The sequence below is a fragment of the Phoxinus phoxinus genome (genome assembly GCF_949152265.1).
Source record: "Phoxinus phoxinus genome assembly, chromosome: 4".
In the NCBI taxonomy this organism is placed as follows: Eukaryota; Metazoa; Chordata; class Actinopteri; order Cypriniformes; family Leuciscidae; genus Phoxinus; species Phoxinus phoxinus.
The window spans coordinates 11251129-11267905 of NC_136879.1; the positions used below are offsets into that span (position 1 = coordinate 11251129).

At 38.4% G+C, this 16777-nt stretch overlaps 2 protein-coding genes across 5 annotated transcripts in view; one reads left to right on the forward strand and one right to left on the reverse strand.

Moving 5' to 3' along the window:
* rsrc1 (arginine/serine-rich coiled-coil 1) overlaps window positions 1-8509 on the reverse strand; it is a 143367-nt gene extending 134858 nt beyond the window's left edge. For 2 of the 3 annotated variants that reach the window (XR_013797399.1, XR_013797400.1), the window contains exons 1-3: window positions 8339-8496; window positions 7489-7666; window positions 5363-5485 (exon numbers count right to left, since the gene is read on the reverse strand). Coding sequence is in view for 1 of the 3 variants with exons in the window: in XM_079610940.1 (XP_079467066.1) it covers window positions 5363-5485; window positions 7489-7652 (287 nt within the window). In the remaining 2 variants the exon portion in view is untranslated. Of the gene's footprint in view, window positions 1-5362; window positions 5486-7488; window positions 7667-8338 lie in introns of all 3 variants that reach the window. The other variant, XM_079610940.1, reaches the window with a different exon arrangement.
* Window positions 8510-8513: 4 nt separating this feature from the next.
* shox2 (shox homeobox 2) lies at window positions 8514-16480 on the forward strand. 2 transcript variants are annotated; one of them, XM_079610942.1, is made up of 6 exons: window positions 8514-8651; window positions 10641-10892; window positions 11894-12102; window positions 14209-14266; window positions 14525-14613; window positions 15000-16480. In XM_079610942.1, exons 2-6 carry the CDS (start codon window positions 10643-10645, stop codon window positions 15291-15293), a joined length of 900 nt encoding a protein of 299 aa, XP_079467068.1. In that variant the 5' UTR covers window positions 8514-8651; window positions 10641-10642; the 3' UTR covers window positions 15294-16480. The 2 variants fall into 2 exon arrangements, with proteins under 2 accessions (XP_079467068.1, XP_079467067.1); XM_079610941.1 differs by lacking the exon at window positions 8514-8651 and having other exon boundaries at window positions 10436-10892.
* Window positions 16481-16777: the final 297 nt, after the last annotated feature.

A 16777-nucleotide genomic window follows, 5' to 3' on the forward strand; every position in this document is an offset into this window, starting at 1 on the left:
AATCCCAATGTTCGCCATTCAAAGAAAAAAACATAGCAACAATAAAATCAAATAAAAGTGCCATGGAGAGAGCTGAATATCAAACAAAGATCACTGCTATAGCAATATCACTGATCTTTAGCCCTGTGATAAAGAAAACTTCCAAACATGTGATGAATAGTCTTATCCATATTGCTCTGTAGACATCAATACCTGCCAACACAATGTATATAATATGGTGCATGTAAGTGTCTGATGCCTGAAGTGCTAATTAATGTCATTTAGGTTAACTATAAGCCTGTGCTGTTTGCAAGTGAACAGATCCATTGTTGTCTCAAGTGAACGTAAACACAGTTCAAGCAGTTGAGAAAAATCTGCCAGTATATTGGATCAGTGCAGTCGGTCTTAAAGTGACAGCATCCACATTTATCTGCCGTCACTATTAATGCTAATCAAAAAACAACAAAAACTAGAGAGATAAAAACTCTCACTGCTCTTGACTGAATCACTTTTGTAACTTTAATATATTTTGTAACTTTTAATAAATGTATATTAATTTACACAGTAGAGACTATGCATTGTTTTTTTTTTCTATATTTGATTATCCATTTTATGTAGTATTTCTAGTGCTTGAAGTTATTTTTACCTGAACATCATTTGTGTCTTTGTTCTATTGTAGTTTGTTGTCTTTGCTCTTCCTTTATCACTGTTTACTTATCCACAGTAAGCTTGAGAGGGTTTTTTTTAGGCTAGTATTTGTTTTTTAAATGATATTGAAAATGGTGATAAGAATTATGAAATCTCAATGGTATCAAAAACTAAGATTTTAGTCATATCTCCCACCACTATTCCATTCCTTCGCACACCTGCTCATACCTCACACCTGCTCATACCTGCTCTTAGCTCATACTAAGGCTATGCCGTCTTTTACAGGTCCTCCTGAACTAGAACAATGAGCTTATGCTGTGTTCACACCAGGTCGTTACGAGACGGCAACCCGTGACGTTCTGGAGCTGTTCACGTCCTCAGACTCAGATTAATGCGCGTCTATGTCAACACCATCAATGCTGATATTAATCTGCAGCAGTCAGGTGGTACAAGTAGAGCTCTGTAAGTAGTTTATCTTCTCTCTCCTCTCATGCCTTCACAACTGCCTTGATATTGTACCTCTTAGAAATTGCCTACCCTACCTCTGTTTACTCCGATTGATCATTATCGGCCGATAATAGCTTTATATAGTTGGATCGGTGGTCTCTATAAAGGCCAATCAGAAGAGCCAACCAGATGACGCAAAGGTCACGAGAATGTTTCTGTTTGAGAAAGGAAAATACATTTGCAACGTTTTTGTAGAGAGCGGAGACATTGCAACAAGAGAAGCAACAACAGCAAGAGACTAGGGCTGTGTGTTTTAGTGCATTTCTTTCATTTCTTGGGCTGGGTATCGAGTTCGATACTTTTTAGACATCGACCGAGTATCAAAAAATGTCTTGTCGTTCGGTACCAAATTTCGATATCTAAGGGGTCAGTGAGCCAATGAGCAAGCAGCATGATTGGCTGTGGCGAAACACTAGTGTGCGCCGGTTACGCCCAGAGACGAGGCTGGAGTGTGTAACCCCCATTCATGTCGTGAACTCAAATGCATTCATGACACTTCTGAGCCTCATTAAACAGTCTGTAAATATACTTAATGCCATGCTTTTGTTATTCTATGCCACCTCTGCGGTGCAAAGATGAAGTTTGTCAACTGACTTCATTTGATTGGTAACTTATTCTTCCTGATTGTGTCTAGCTCAATTTATAAATATAAATGTATGAATTTGACATAAAAGATGACACATTTAATAAAGTTAGAAAAAAAGGCCCTTACAAAGGTTAGAGTCAAATATCGCCTCATAATGGGAAGGTTAATTTCTGCTATTGATCAGAATGTGCTCTGGATTTTGTTTAAATTAGCAGCACAAGTGCTCCTAAAAAAGAAATGTAGGCATAGAGCCCTGTATAGGGCATATTATAATATAAAAGCACCTGCTTCTACACCTCTTTATATGCAAATAATATAATTTTATACATGCTATGTTTATTTATCACCTTGATCCGGGCAATTTTTATGAATGAACCAATTTAAGTATAGGCGTGTTTGTGCAAAAAGGAACGCCAATGACTACATGTACGGTTTTAAGACGCTGCGCAATTTCTGCACTAAACTTGATCACGTGAGGTTAGCGAATAACATGCAAGTATTTGCGCAAGAAATCGCCCAATTATTTAGTGAATTCCCCAGGCGTGTCAATTACAGTTACCAACTCATTGTATAATGCAAGAGAAATGCATTCAACAATATTTAGTTCCCAGTAGTACCCTGGCTGAATGAGCTGCCAAACTTGATCAAAGGGAATAGATATTAACGTCTAATGGTTTATCAGCTACTCGTGTCTGTTTTACATGTCGAGGGGGAAAGACTGAGTCTCGATGGGAACCCGCTCTGTTCATCTTATTCTCGGACTACTCTGGAAAATAGCAGAGCGGAGTGGTGAACAGCACACCAGAATCCACACGTTTCTAACTTTATGCATTTCTCTTGCATTACTTGTTTATTTTTTTATGGCGGCCAAGGAGTGTAATATGCCCAACTGAACTGCCCTAATCTTCTTTCCTGCAATATTTCCATGCCGCAGTTATTGTTCTCATTCTCTGAATAATATCCTCCACTCCTTGGATCTTTTTTTTTTATTTTCTGTAGGCTCTATTCTTTTCTTCTCTTTCCCGTTTTCATATTCTCTATCTGGTATGGCACTTGCTCATATCCTGTCAGTGTATCAATCAAAGAGAGCTGTCCACTCAATTCACACCTGATTTATCAGTCTGCCTCATCCCAAACGCCATTATTAGACCCAAACCTTTTTAACGCGACAGTGACAGATCGCTCGCCCGACCCAGGTAACCCGTTTCACTCTGTCTAGCCCATCGCGCGCTTGAGGCACGTTCTGGCGGTTTTCACCGATGAGGGTGGGATAAATAAAATGCAATAACATGGCTCAAAATAAATAATAATAGTGAAAACTAATATGGCTTAACAGGCTTACTAACGAAAGGGCTTTCATTTAACCTATTTAAGTCATTCGTAATACAGATAGCCATTCATTCAAAACCTGCTATTGTGCTCTCATTAGGGTTGTAAAAATGTTGACTTAATCTGCAAAACACAACTTACACAACCAATTTAAACATGCACTTTACTTTAAGTTACATTGTTTGCTACAGTACATACTTGACTGACTATTAGATGCATTTGTTTTAAGACTTAAGTAGTGAGCCTGTAGATATAGCATATTAATCTTAAAGGGATAGTTCACCAAAAAAAAAAAATACATTCTGTCCTCATGTACTCATTTAGTTGTTCATAACCTGTATGAGTTTGTTTCTTCTGTTAGATATAAAATAAGATATTTTGAAGAATGTCTGTAACCAAACAGTTGATGGGCCCAATTGACTTCCATAGTATTTTTTCCAAAGTCAATGGAGTATATTATTTTGTGTCCAACAGAAGAAAGAAACTCATACAGGTTATGAGTAAATGAGGATTTTAAAGACGCTGAATGAAAATGTTGTCACGTTAGAAAATACACTCTGTATACATTACCTATAACCAAATAGACAAAAATCCATAATGCCTGTAGCATCCAATGTGAATACATAACATTTTGTATATTTGATTTTGAAAACTCAACACATTTCTCGCTCTGAATCCATCCTCTGCCATCATGTGCTGATTCCTTTAAATATGTTCCTTGTTCCTTTTCAGTCTGTTTTCAAACAGAGAAATCTTAAACTGCATCATGCCAAACATGACCTCAATAGTGAACAGTGAACAGTATGGCCACATAGCTTGCATTAAGAATAAACCTGAGACACTAATAAATCTATTACATTTTAGGCTGTTATGACACTGGCTCAACTACTTGGTTTCCACTGCAAGTTCAGAAAACAGCTTTCACACAAACTAAACAAACCAAACTCTGACATCATACAGACTGGGATGCCAAAAGCTTTCACGTTTCTTCGTCACCTAAACTTCCAAAAAAAAACATTTTTTTTTTCATATCCCGGTCAGCTTACGCTACATTTATTACAGGGCCAATCCTCCAGGAGGAAGTCAAGGATGCGATGGTCATGGCCAAGAACTAGCAACCTAACAGTTATCAGCCCAGATGTTTACACAATAATAGCTACTACTTTCAAGAGTTAACAACTTAAATGATTTCATGTCAGATAATCTCATTCCCACGGGGTAAGAGTTAACGTAAAATACTGGATACCAACAATACCTTTAATACAGTGTGGACAAGATGCTATAATCCCTGTTTATCTGTGTCAGTCTAATTAAGATATGAATGAATAATTTCCAGACTTATTTAAATGATTCCAGCATCTCTTACAGCCAAACATAAGTAAACAAAGGCTTTAGCCTCTATGTGTTACGAAAGCCATCTTTACACTTCTAAAGCGTTTAACAAAACACCCCTTCATTTACACACATTTGCAATGTTAATGAAACAGCCTACCTTTAAAAAACAGTTCTTATTCCTGTAAGCGTCGATGTGCACGAGAGCTTATTTTAAATAAAAAATGAAATAAACGGCTGATGGATAATTATATTTTAATTGCATTAATTCATCAACCTAAGTGCCCCCTTTTTCTTCCAAGCTCCAAACAGGCACAAGGGCAGGCAAACGTGGACCGACCCAAGGGTGCTTGTGCCAGTGCTTAATTAATACAGACAAAAACAATAATAATCTACACTAATAACCCCTGTAATGAGTGTGAGTATCTATGTGCACAGGACAAGCAGCTGTGAGAGTGAGTGGCTCTGCGAACAGAAGGTCTTTAATGGCAACCTGTCATACGCTAATTAGCCAAGCACATGTTACCATTTGAGCCTGAACGAGGAGGAGGAGGAGGAGGAGGAGGAGGAGGGGGGGCAGAAAATCACTGTTGCTGCTGATGATGATGAACATGATGAAGATGCAGCCAACATGTTTAGAGTTTAGATAATAATAAAAGTGATATTTTATATAAGAAAGTTTTACATTTTATGAAAAGTATGAGATTCTGGTAGATATTAAAGCTTTTGGCCTGGCTGTTTTATCATCCATCAGATGAAAATCATAAATATGATAGCAGCATTATTCACGTCCCAAGCACAAACAGTGCAGAATGAGGTTTAATACTTCATTCTTGCCTTAGCAAACACCATGCTTTGCATGATTGACATTATATATATATATATATATAATGGTCTGAAGTCTGCTCACATTCATTCCACCAGCATTAAGGAACAATAATTACCATAACTATTTATATTAATCAGAGTGCTCGTCCTTACCTCCTATTTCGACTGCGGGATGGAGATCCGTGTGACCTGTGGCTCCGCCCCTTATCTGCGCTCCGGCTCCGCCTCCTGTGGACGGACCCTCTGGAAGAGCTGCTGTTGGAGCGCTTTCTGTGCCTGAAACATCAGCAACAAGAGTCCATTACATTCTCTGCTGCGTACTCGCCTCATCTTCGTTTTCAATGCTCATCAAAAAGGTTTTTCATGGCAGGTGTCAGTGTAAGATGCTTCAAGAGTTTGGTTTAGAAATAGGTTTCATGAACACTGGCACCATTGCTTGGACAAACAGATAATCCTGGGCCATACACACCAACAGAGCCACAGAGTGTAGAGGCTTGAGCTTCTAGCCATCCGCCAGTGTGACTCTCTGCACTGTTTAGAAAGGCTGACATCACGGATATAGAGCCGTCTGACTGCATTATTTTAACTAATGAACTCTATTTCTCTCTCCTTCTTCTCTCCAATGAGCTTCTGTCAGCTTCCCTCTTCTCTACTCCAGCTGATAGACCAGGACTTCTTAGAGGCACTTTCAAACGCTAAATCAAAAGCGCGAGCCCATTCCCCACATCATGAATAAATAAAATGTTTATCTAAAAACCATAATTAAATTTATTATGCATTTCTGCTTCGGATGGGCCCCGGCTCCGGCATCAGGCCGTCTCTCTTCGTGATTGTGTCAGCATTCGAGGACAAAGTTAGCGTTCGTGCTGCTTTAGAGACAACGGGAAATGCATAACCCCTCAAAGCATGTGGGTCAACGTCCACAGAACCTATTCACTTATTCAGAGAAACATTAAAAAGCAAAGCAAGCATACAATGACTTCAATACACCTTTTGTTTGATTAGCATGGTTTATTTTTTTTATTAAAATTCATGTCTTTTTTTTCCCCTGACATCATAATGAAGAAAAAAATCCTCATTAAAGAAATGAAATAATTGAACAGAAAACAAAAGTAATTTGGCATCGTCATTTATTATGTCTTCTATTATAACTTCTTCACTGCTTATACAAGGCAAGTTTAGTTCAGACTGTAAAAAGTGGTGACAACCCTTCAAACAATGAATTAATAATTCATGATGTTTGGGTTTCACCTTGAAAATGTGTTTAAAATAGGAAAGAGGTGTACACTCACATAGATCCCAGGTGTAAAATACTTTCTACATAATGGCGTACGTCATATTCATTTATTAGAGTCATGAAATTTCCTCTCTAAAAGTTTTCAAAACCATATGACAGTCTGACCAAAAGAAATGTAAAAGAATAGTTCAACCAGCACTCGCACACACTGCCACTGGTCAGACTTACAGATAACCGGGGATCACAAACAGCCCTTCACACTCGTCAGGTGAGGCTAACGAGGGCATTAAACGTCTGCATAATTACATCGAGATTTACAGATGTTGTATGTGTGGATAATGCAAACAACGGCTGATCACCAGCACTCAGTTCAGCTCCTTGACCTCCACAGGCATCCTTCTTTCTGTGAGAGCAGCTCTTTCCCATCACATACATAATGGCAGCAGAGCGAGCGTCATGAATAATTGAGCTCAGGCAGACAGTGCTAAGTGACTGCATAAAGTAACGTCTGGGTTCAGGAAACTGCACGTGTCCGTTTGTTTGGGACTCATGTTCAGTTACAGAATGTAAGAGTGCAGATAGTATGAAGGCAATAACAGAACGTTTTGCATCCAAACGTCTAGATCACTAAACTGAGACGATGCTGTACTGTAATGTGGTGATGTGCACTAGTCTGGAGCAAGTAGTTGTAATATACAGCCAACTCTGTAAATGCTAATGGTCACACAAGCCGATCAACGCTGCAGTTTCCGAGCGATCAGTCACATTGGCCGTGTTTTCTGGAACTGAGTGTGCACTTTTCCCGGGATCAGTGCGCCAGCCGAGCAACTGCCATTGACATAAACGGGGATGCTAACGGAATAACTCTTTCCAGGTACAGGCTATTAGACATTGTATATGACAGGTGCTTGGTCCGGGGTGAGAAATAGGAAGGCTTGTGAAGTCAGGCGAACAAGAAAATTGTTTCAGAGGAAGAGCAAGTTATTACATTTTGATGAAAGATTACAGGGAGAAACTTTTTATCTCATTCTTCATAGTCTACCTCCTGTCTGTGACTCTGTTTCGGTCTCTGGAGCGAGTGCGTCTCCGGGAGTGTTTGCTGCGGCTGGTCACTTCACAGGAGCTGGAGGAGGAAGAGCGCTGTTTCGGTCTCCTCTTCCTCCGGCTTCGACTGTTGTCCTCACTGTCTGAGGAGTGGCGGCCCATGTTCACTCCGGTCACTGGGTTTAATGGGGAGATGGAGAGGAAAAAGGTGTTGATGATGGTAGGACACACAAAAAGTTTATCAGATGTTCAGATAACAAAATGTTTAGTTCTTCTTCTCACTACTACTACTACATGCCGTTACTGTAATTCAGCAGCTCAAGCACAAGGATGACACATACATTTGCTAAGTTTACAGAGCTGTGAAGACCCTATTCTGAGTTAAAATGCAAGTACACTCATTTCATCTAACATAAAACTCTTAATTCCTCTTATTTGTAGTAGTACTATGAGCTGAGAAGAGCGGTAAAACATAAAACACGTGTTTATTTATCTGCATAGACTGTCGGTATGTCGTACCACGGCGAGAAATGTGTTAAAACGTATTTGCTACCGTTCATAAGGCTGTACTAAAGCCCAAACATAACCTTAAAACAAAGCGAAACTGGCGTTAGAAACGTTAGGACAAATGCGAATATGAAAATCCCGTCCCTTTACATGTCTGTGTAACGACACATGCTAAACACTTCAATGCCGAATGTTGTCAGTCTTACTAGCTCGATTTCCTTCACATTTCCATGAGCTTTCTCTAACACACGTTACACAACACACAAATAGCGCGTCTGCTAATATATTTGTACGTTTATATGTAAAATAACTGATGTTTATATCTATATTCATACTCTTACCTAGGCAACGATACACACTCCTATTGTGTCATAACAGCAACTGACAGAGGAGCGCCATGAGCCGATGAACAGACTAAAGTAAGCGATCCTGAGATCATCGATGCGCGCGCAGCCGGCAGGCAGGCATTACAAATCGAACACGATCGTCAGTCGATTTCACCTTCTTGTCAGGGAAGCGCAAGATAAGCGTAATAGTCATAAACTGTATAAAACAGGGTAATAGCCTACAATATATTTTTTCTCAGCGACAAGGTCGTCATAAGAAACACGATCGCAAGACATATTTTAATTTTGTTTGTTGAGAAATTGCAGGGTGAGTGAAATGTTTTGTTTTAAAAAAGAAAAAAATACCAATTTTGTGATCAGGCAAATATTATTTTGACGGAATGTCGGCTAATATGGACAAGGCTTTTCTGTCGCAAGACAAAAATAAAGAAATCACAATGGTTTATAGCCTAACGTTAACTGTCAATGGGACAGACAGATTAGAAAAGAAAAATAATAATTTGTGAAGGTAAAGATGGTTTGTCTCAAATGTTGAAGGTAAAAGCTCGACTACACAACATAAATAAATAAAGTCAAACTGAATAGTATTAAATAGTTAAACAGTCCCTTTAAAAGAAACAAACGCTCACACCAAATGAAAGATTTGAAGATAATCTTTCAGATATTGGCTGTGTGTTCACTCAACCTACAAGCCAAAAGATCACAAGAATGTAGGCTACGATTGCCTCAAAACTGCACCCACACACACTGCAGGCATAGCACGTTAACATTTAGGCTAGTTTATTTTATTTTTTTATTTTATGAAATGTAGCCTTTTATAATTTTAGGAAGATTAGCCTATTATTATTATTATGATATTATCATATCTTCGTGTTGGTGAAATGCTTAACAGCATTTATTTTTTTCCTGCGTTTTGCTAATATCGAATGCGTGGATGCTCGAAGAATAGCCTATCTTTACATAAAGTGAGTAGGCTAATATACCCTATACAAGATAAATATTTTTATGAAGGCTAATTATTAGGTGAGCTGATGACAAGGTGTATTCTGTGATTTGCCAATTAAAGGCTTGTTTTGTATCTCATTACCGCGTTATTTACATTCTACTTTTTTTAATATTCGCTCTTGATCCCCAAAAAGCCACATTTAGCCTATTTACTTACACGGCTACAATTGTTATGCAAATATGCAATAACTTTACAAAGTTTGTTTATTTAAATAGCAATAAAGCAGAATATAATAAAATTGCAATTCATCATTAGAAACACCTGTCCTTTGATAGCTGAAATATTAATACAAAGTTTTTTTTTTATCAGGCTAAATATTTCTTTAATGCTGTGCGACATTGTGAATAACACAACACCCGTAAATACAGCACTTTTTAAGCTTCGACTACGAGGCTATTTAATAAAGCTGCTAGACATCAGGATATGTAAAAGCCTATAGGCTATAACTTGTCAATTGTTAAAATTGGTCATTTGGATTCTCTTTAAATGATTCCGATTCAAGGTGTTCGTTCTTCATATTATCATTAAATTCATGCCTATCACTAAAAAAGACGTTAATTATGCAAGACGACTCTCATTCATAATATCATTACATTAATTATCAATTGTATAAAACAGACTGTTTAAATAATTAGCCCGCAGAAAAGCCTGCAGCTGTTTTCTGTGAAGATGAAATTTAGATTTCTCTTCTACAAGATAATTGTGGGCCAAAATGCAATTCTTAACGATGTGTGTGTCACTTCCATGATCACAAAGTGCATATTTCTCTTTGCTCTCCTCGTCTTCCAGCTCAGATCAAAGAGTTGCCGAATAAGATGTCCACGGTGTGCTCTTTACAGTAGTTTCTGACCATCATCATCCTCATCATCCTCACGCCTGGTGTTTCCAAACTCTAACCAGTCCAGCTTAATGACATTAATTTGCTCCTCTTGTCAATCTTAGCCAATAGCAAGCACGGACGGGTGATGTGGATCTGAAGGACAGATAAGGTCCCCCCCCCCCCCCCCCCCTCTATGGGAAGGAAGGGGCTCGTGGAGAGGGAAGGTAACGCGCGCGGATCAAGGGGCAGAGACGCTTCGCTAAGTATAAATAGTGTGACTTCAATAGTGAATCGGCAGCGAGTCTGTACAGTCCGCAACAAGAGGAATTGTGAAAGATCTCCTCGCATCATCCCGCATTCAGGCCGATAGAGAGAGAAAGAGAGAGAGCACTGTTGATGTCTTATATGGTAGACTGCTGAGGATCTAAAGGGAAGAGTGTGTTTTTTCTTCTTCTTCTTCTTGGGTGCAGTGATGGAAGAACTTACCGCGTTTGTCTCCAAGTCGTTTGATCAGAAAGTGAAGGAAAAGAAGGAAGTGATCACGTACCGGGAGGTGCTGGAGACCGGGTCTGGGAGGAACAGGGAGAGCCTGTCGGTGGAGCCGGGGCGCGAGGAGGGGAACAGTATCACGCGGAGCTCCGTGCGCTCGTCGCCGGCCAGAGACGCGGACATGCTCGCGTCCGAGAGGAGCAGAGACTCGAGCAGTCCCAAACTTACAGACGGTGAGGGTGCTTTCTGTGACATTTATCACGAAAATGAGGTAATCACGCTAGTTCTGTTTATAGGCCTATCTCTGTATTTTAAGGTTTATAATTTCGCTTTCGATAGGTATTTTAATTTTATTTTAAAGTTACATTGATTTAATCCAATCTACACGAAGCATGACAATCACTTAATAATTTGACAGGCATTATATGACTGGAGCAGCCTGAAAAACAAAAGTGCCGAGAATAAATCAAAAGTTCTCAAGTGATCAGATTGAGCGCTGTATTTTATCGGATAGTTGCATGTGGGCCTGTATTTGAATATTGTTTGTAAATATTGCTTGTAGCTATAGGCTTGAAAGAATTACAGATTAATCTTTAGATAACAATCTAGACTGATAAAAGATAAATATGCACCCCGTACAGTCTGCTTCTGTAAACTACTGCGAAACAGAAACATAAATGACTGTAAAAAAACAAACAAAGAATGTGCAGTTTATTATAAATCAATACGCATTTTGTTTGAGACACACTGAAGGCCTATAATTCATCAAGTCTGAAACGTAAAATAATGTCAGTGGAACATATAGCCACAATAACATAATAGCATAATAATAAAATAATAATAATATCAATTACAGATCATTTCGATTAAACGCACTTATTATTTTTCCTTTAGCTATAATTGTGAACATGTTGTTTTGGATTTTCACATTTGAATTGAGGTTAGTTATTATTTTGACAGCAGGGATTTTCATTCAGCTATACGTGAATTGTTGTCTTTATTGGTTTCATTTTCGTCGCATTGACCCGTTTAGCCGGGTTGTTAATTTTAACGTGCAAAAAGGATAATATTCCTGTCATAAGCATCCGGTGCAGAGAGAGAAACCCCATGCATATGTATAGTGTGTAAATAATTAAAGAGCTGTGTGTAGGACAAAACATCCGTGACCGACATCAGTGGGCAAATACTGCCCTCACTTCACATCCCTGGATCAAGCGTTCATTTCTGCTTTCAGGGAACACAGATATGAAAGAACGCAAAGAGGATTGTAAGCCGCTGGAGGACGAGGCACAGACTAAAATCAAGCAGAGAAGGAGTCGGACTAACTTTACCCTTGAGCAGCTGAACGAGCTGGAGAGACTGTTCGACGAAACACACTATCCGGACGCGTTCATGAGAGAGGAGCTGAGCCAGAGACTCGGGCTGTCGGAGGCCAGGGTGCAGGTGTGTGTGTGTGTGTGTGTGTGTGTGTGTGTGTGTGTGTGCTGTCACTTCATAGGTGTGTGTGCTGTCATGTGCGCATGCAGTGGCAGTGATGGTTTCATTTCGATTAGTGCTAATGTTAACCGTTAGGCTACAGGCTAAATGCAATTACATATTAACGGCAAAATAATGACCTGCTAATGAATAAAAATATATATATATATTTTATATATAATATATATATATATATGTATATCATATATATATATATATATATATATATATATATATATATATATATATATATATATACACATATGTAGGCTATATTATATATATGTATATACAATATATATATATAAATATCTGATGCTCTTATATATATATATATATATATATATATATACCATATATTTATGTGTGTCCTTGTTACACATGTTAGCATACTGTAGTAGTAATAATAATTATAAATTAGCCTATGCATAATCATATGTAAACCCTAAATCAAACCCCAAACCTAACTAGTACATAGGCTAGTTCATTATTATTACTCAGTACTTAAATGTATAATTACACGGTAACAGGGACAAATTGAAATAAATAAAGTGTAATATATATATATATATATATATATATATATGTAGCACCTGTGTCATTAGGCAATAAGCATAGCCTATATTCAATACACGGGAATTAAAAATATAATGACACAGCAACTTTAACACTGCTCTGTAATGTAGCGTTTTGTTGTTTATTTAAGCATTAAACATGTAAATTGCATTTGAAATAGGATCGATTAATAAAAACAGCAAGGTAGGCCTATAATAAATAATCGTTTTTAAAATGTTACATGGACAGTCTTTGTGACGATATTGTAGTTCATGTTTACAAATGTAAAGTTAGATATTAAGATATGTGTGGTGAATAAAAGTGCCAATAATCCTCTTAAATAAACGGCGCTGCGCTGTAATGAAGAACACAATGAACAGAACTGATGCCGTGCTCGCGCGCATTGGCCCTGCAGGCAACATCTGTAGTGTGCTTTTTAGGATGGGGAAGACCATCTGCACAGAAACATAATATATGTGTAACAAGAGACGAGCGACTGAGCCGAATAATGACATTCAACATAGACATTGGCTCTGCTGTGATTGATCAGGGAAGAAAAAAAACAATATCTTATTTCATTCTCTTTTATCTATTCATTCCTTGGGTGGGGATATAAAATTCACTCTTTGAATACATTGGTCCTTTTTAAAAATGGGCTCAAAAGACCTCCCTGGAAAAAGTTAAACCATCGTCTCTCTTTGGGATCTCACCAAAAGGCATTGTCCCAAGCAAGGCCTGCGGATTTACATAAATTATCTATCATTTTTACCCAAATAAAGATCTGATGCTCTTTTCATATTCAGTATTCACAGACAAGGCCACACCACTGGCTCAAAGGATATACACCATTTTAACGGATAAAGGCATGATGTCCAGGCCATTTCATTATTTATAATCGTGTTTCCACTTTCACTTACAGCAGAAATATTATGCAAATGCAATGTCGATCGCTACGTTGTTATGGTGAAACAAAATTAATAAACAATGCAATGAAACTGCGCGTGATTCAAAACAGATGCATTACACACACTCATTTCCAAATCTCTAATGCGCATGGCTGTATTGGCAAAAAATAAATAAATATAAAATGAACACAAACTTTCTTTCGGATATAGGCAATTAATGTCCCAATTTTTGCCCACCCCTGACATTACAATCGTCCCACGCTGGGTGTTTGCTATGAAAGGATCAGTTCGCTTCTTCTGGGACTCTAATCCCTGGACAGATCCAACCATTGGAGAAAGACGATATTTTATGGCACTATTTCAAATGCATTACATCAAGATTCTGTTTCTTTCCGATTGTTTAACATTTGAACAAATCTGTTTGTTGTTGTGGTTAGTTGGCCGCGCCGCTCGTTATAAAGATATAATAATAATTAAAATGTGCGGTTACGCATTATGAATATTTTAGAAGGTCCTCCTCGGGGATACAGAGTTTTACTGAGACTGTTGTCATTTTGGGAGGATGTACACATGCCCTCACCAACAGCTGTCAATCAATTTCTTCTGCTTTCAGGTTTGGTTTCAGAACCGACGGGCCAAATGCAGAAAGCAGGAAAACCAGTTACATAAAGGTGCGCTGAATGTAAACACAAGAAACAAACAAATCAACCATTTATTTTGCTTTTCTGTTTGGTTTTAATACATTTTTAAATACAATTGACTTTTGTTTAATATATTTTAACACACGTTCATTTAATATATTTTAATATAATTTAATCTACGTTGTGCCTACAATGTTTTAATGTGTATTTACAGTGAAATCTAGTAGTTCGTGCAGTCTCTCGATTGCCTAGCTAAAGTAAAGAAAACTCGATGTCACTGTTTTGCAGGGGTTCTCATCGGAGCGGCGAGTCAGTTTGAAGCGTGTCGCGTCGCTCCATATGTCAACGTGGGAGCTCTGCGCATGCCATTCCAGCAGGCAAGTTACCCCGAACACACAGGCGTCCCGAACACTTCACACTGTCTGGGGACCCTTTACACTCAAATATCTCTCTTTGTTATTGCTATTTTGCATTGTCAGCATAAGAGAGAAATTTGTATTAGACGAAGAACATAGCCTAGGCTATATGTTATTACATAAAGACGAGATGAGATTTGTGAATTTGTCTGTTTGCTTTATGGATTTGAATCGTATTCAGGGGAGCATATAGTTACAAAAACAATGGAATGTAGGTGTCCGAATGATTTTTTTTATTATGATGAATAGCCTAAATGCAATTGATCCAGTGCCCAGTAACAGCTCTGCATAGAGTCTCTCTTAAGTTAATGTGTTTCTCCCCTCTCTTCCCACCCGTGCGTCCATAGGATAGTCATCTCAACGTGCCGCCCTTCTCCTTTCAGGTGCAGGCTCAGCTCCAGCTGGACAGCGCCGTGGCCCACGCGCACCATCACCTGCACTCGCACCTGGCGGCGCACGCGCCATACATGATGTTTCCCGCGCCGCCGTTCGGGCTGCCGCTCGCAACGCTCGCGGCGGAATCCGCGTCAGCAGCTTCAGTGGTCGCGGCGGCAGCGGCCGCGAAAACCACCAACAAAAACTCGAGCATCGCGGATCTGAGACTGAAGGCGAAAAAACACGCCGCGGCGCTGGGACTGTGACGTCACAAACAAAGCATCGCGCGCAACGGTGGCTTGTTGAAGTGAACAACAGAAAAACACATTATTTATGTTTTCTTGTGAAGGACACGCGAGGGAAAAAAGGATAGGCTATTTATAAGAACACAAACTGTGAAGTGGACAACTTTACGTGGATCTTTTCATGATGGAAGGATGCGAACAACTTCAAAATGTTGAACTTTGACTGAACTTGTGCAGAAGAAGCTGGATCTGAATATAATGATATAAAGCAGCTGGGACGATTGTTCGGCTGTTTGTGTGACAACGCCAACATTTCTGCTTTAATTCTACGTTAGTAGTAAATAATGAAAATAAAGAGGCTGGCCTCGTTTTATTTGAAACAAAGTTTCTCTCTGGATATTTGTGAAATATTACAGAAATCACTTTTGTTGCCAAACATGAAAACTCCAGTGTGTGTGGAACATGCGTTTCTGTCCTCACGGATAATAACACACGATTTAAGTTCAAGTTTATGCTCTTTGGTTTCTGAAGCAAAATAAATGAACATTAAATGAAATGACGATCATTCCTTTACTTATTAATAATTACTGAGTGTATTGTGAATATAATAATCAAATATCAGGTAATTATTCAATGGAGAGTTTCAATTGCATTGATGCCCAATTCATATGAACACACATCAGGCTTTTATTCTCGGTGTATAAATCAAATTCAGGTAATAGAATATTGATATGGTACGGGCACATGTAAAATACCTATGTTGATACCAACAAAAATGATTTTGGTTGTTTTATGCTTCATCGAGGCATTGTGGGAGCATTCTGGATTTTCATTGCTGTTTATTTTTCCCTTCATCTCTTTCTCAGTGTGTAAAACCATGTGAATCTCTAAATGTATGTTTTATAAGGGTTATAAAAGCATCGACTGCGGGCACTCATTTTTATGATATCTCTGATTTGATCATGACTGTGAAACGTGAGCTCACCTAAACACCGTGTTTTCGATTCATAAAATAAATGTCAAAAACTGTAGCATCTGTGTCATCGTACTATATACGGACCTATTCGTTTTATTTCATTTTTAATGTAATGGATACATGCGTTTAAACAGACGTTTGCACTTTATTCTTGTAGAATTGGACTGACGCTGGCGGTGTCTCTTAAATTATAAATTGTAAATAGCCTAATTAAAAATCGACCCGTTTCTGCTTTGTTTGGATGATTCTGTTGTGTATGTTAAGCATTATATTATTAATGAAGATTATTTTAAAATGTTGTCAAAAATCAATCAGCCCATATATGATTATGTAAATACACATTTTGCATATATTGGGGAAAACATTTGTCATAAAATCACACGGACCTCTCTCAGTTCTGGATGTGAATATGGAGCTGCCAACACTCACTCTTAAAAATAAAGGTCCTTTATTGACATTGATGGTTCCATGAAGAGCCTTTAACATCCATGGAACCTTTACGTTCCACAAAAGGTTCTTTTTAGCGGAA

Bases quoted from the DNA above. Each gene is read 5' to 3' on its own strand.
- shox2 (XM_079610942.1), top strand. From the start codon at position 10,643: ATGGAAGAACTTACCGCGTTTGTCTCCAAGTCGTTTGATCAGAAAGTG. The intron at 12,103-14,208 runs GTGTGTGTGTGT...TTCTGCTTTCAG, and splicing joins TGTCGGAGGCCAGGGTGCAG to GTTTGGTTTCAGAACCGACG. The intron at 14,614-14,999 runs GCAAGTTACCCC...GTGCGTCCATAG, and splicing joins TGCGCATGCCATTCCAGCAG to GATAGTCATCTCAACGTGCC.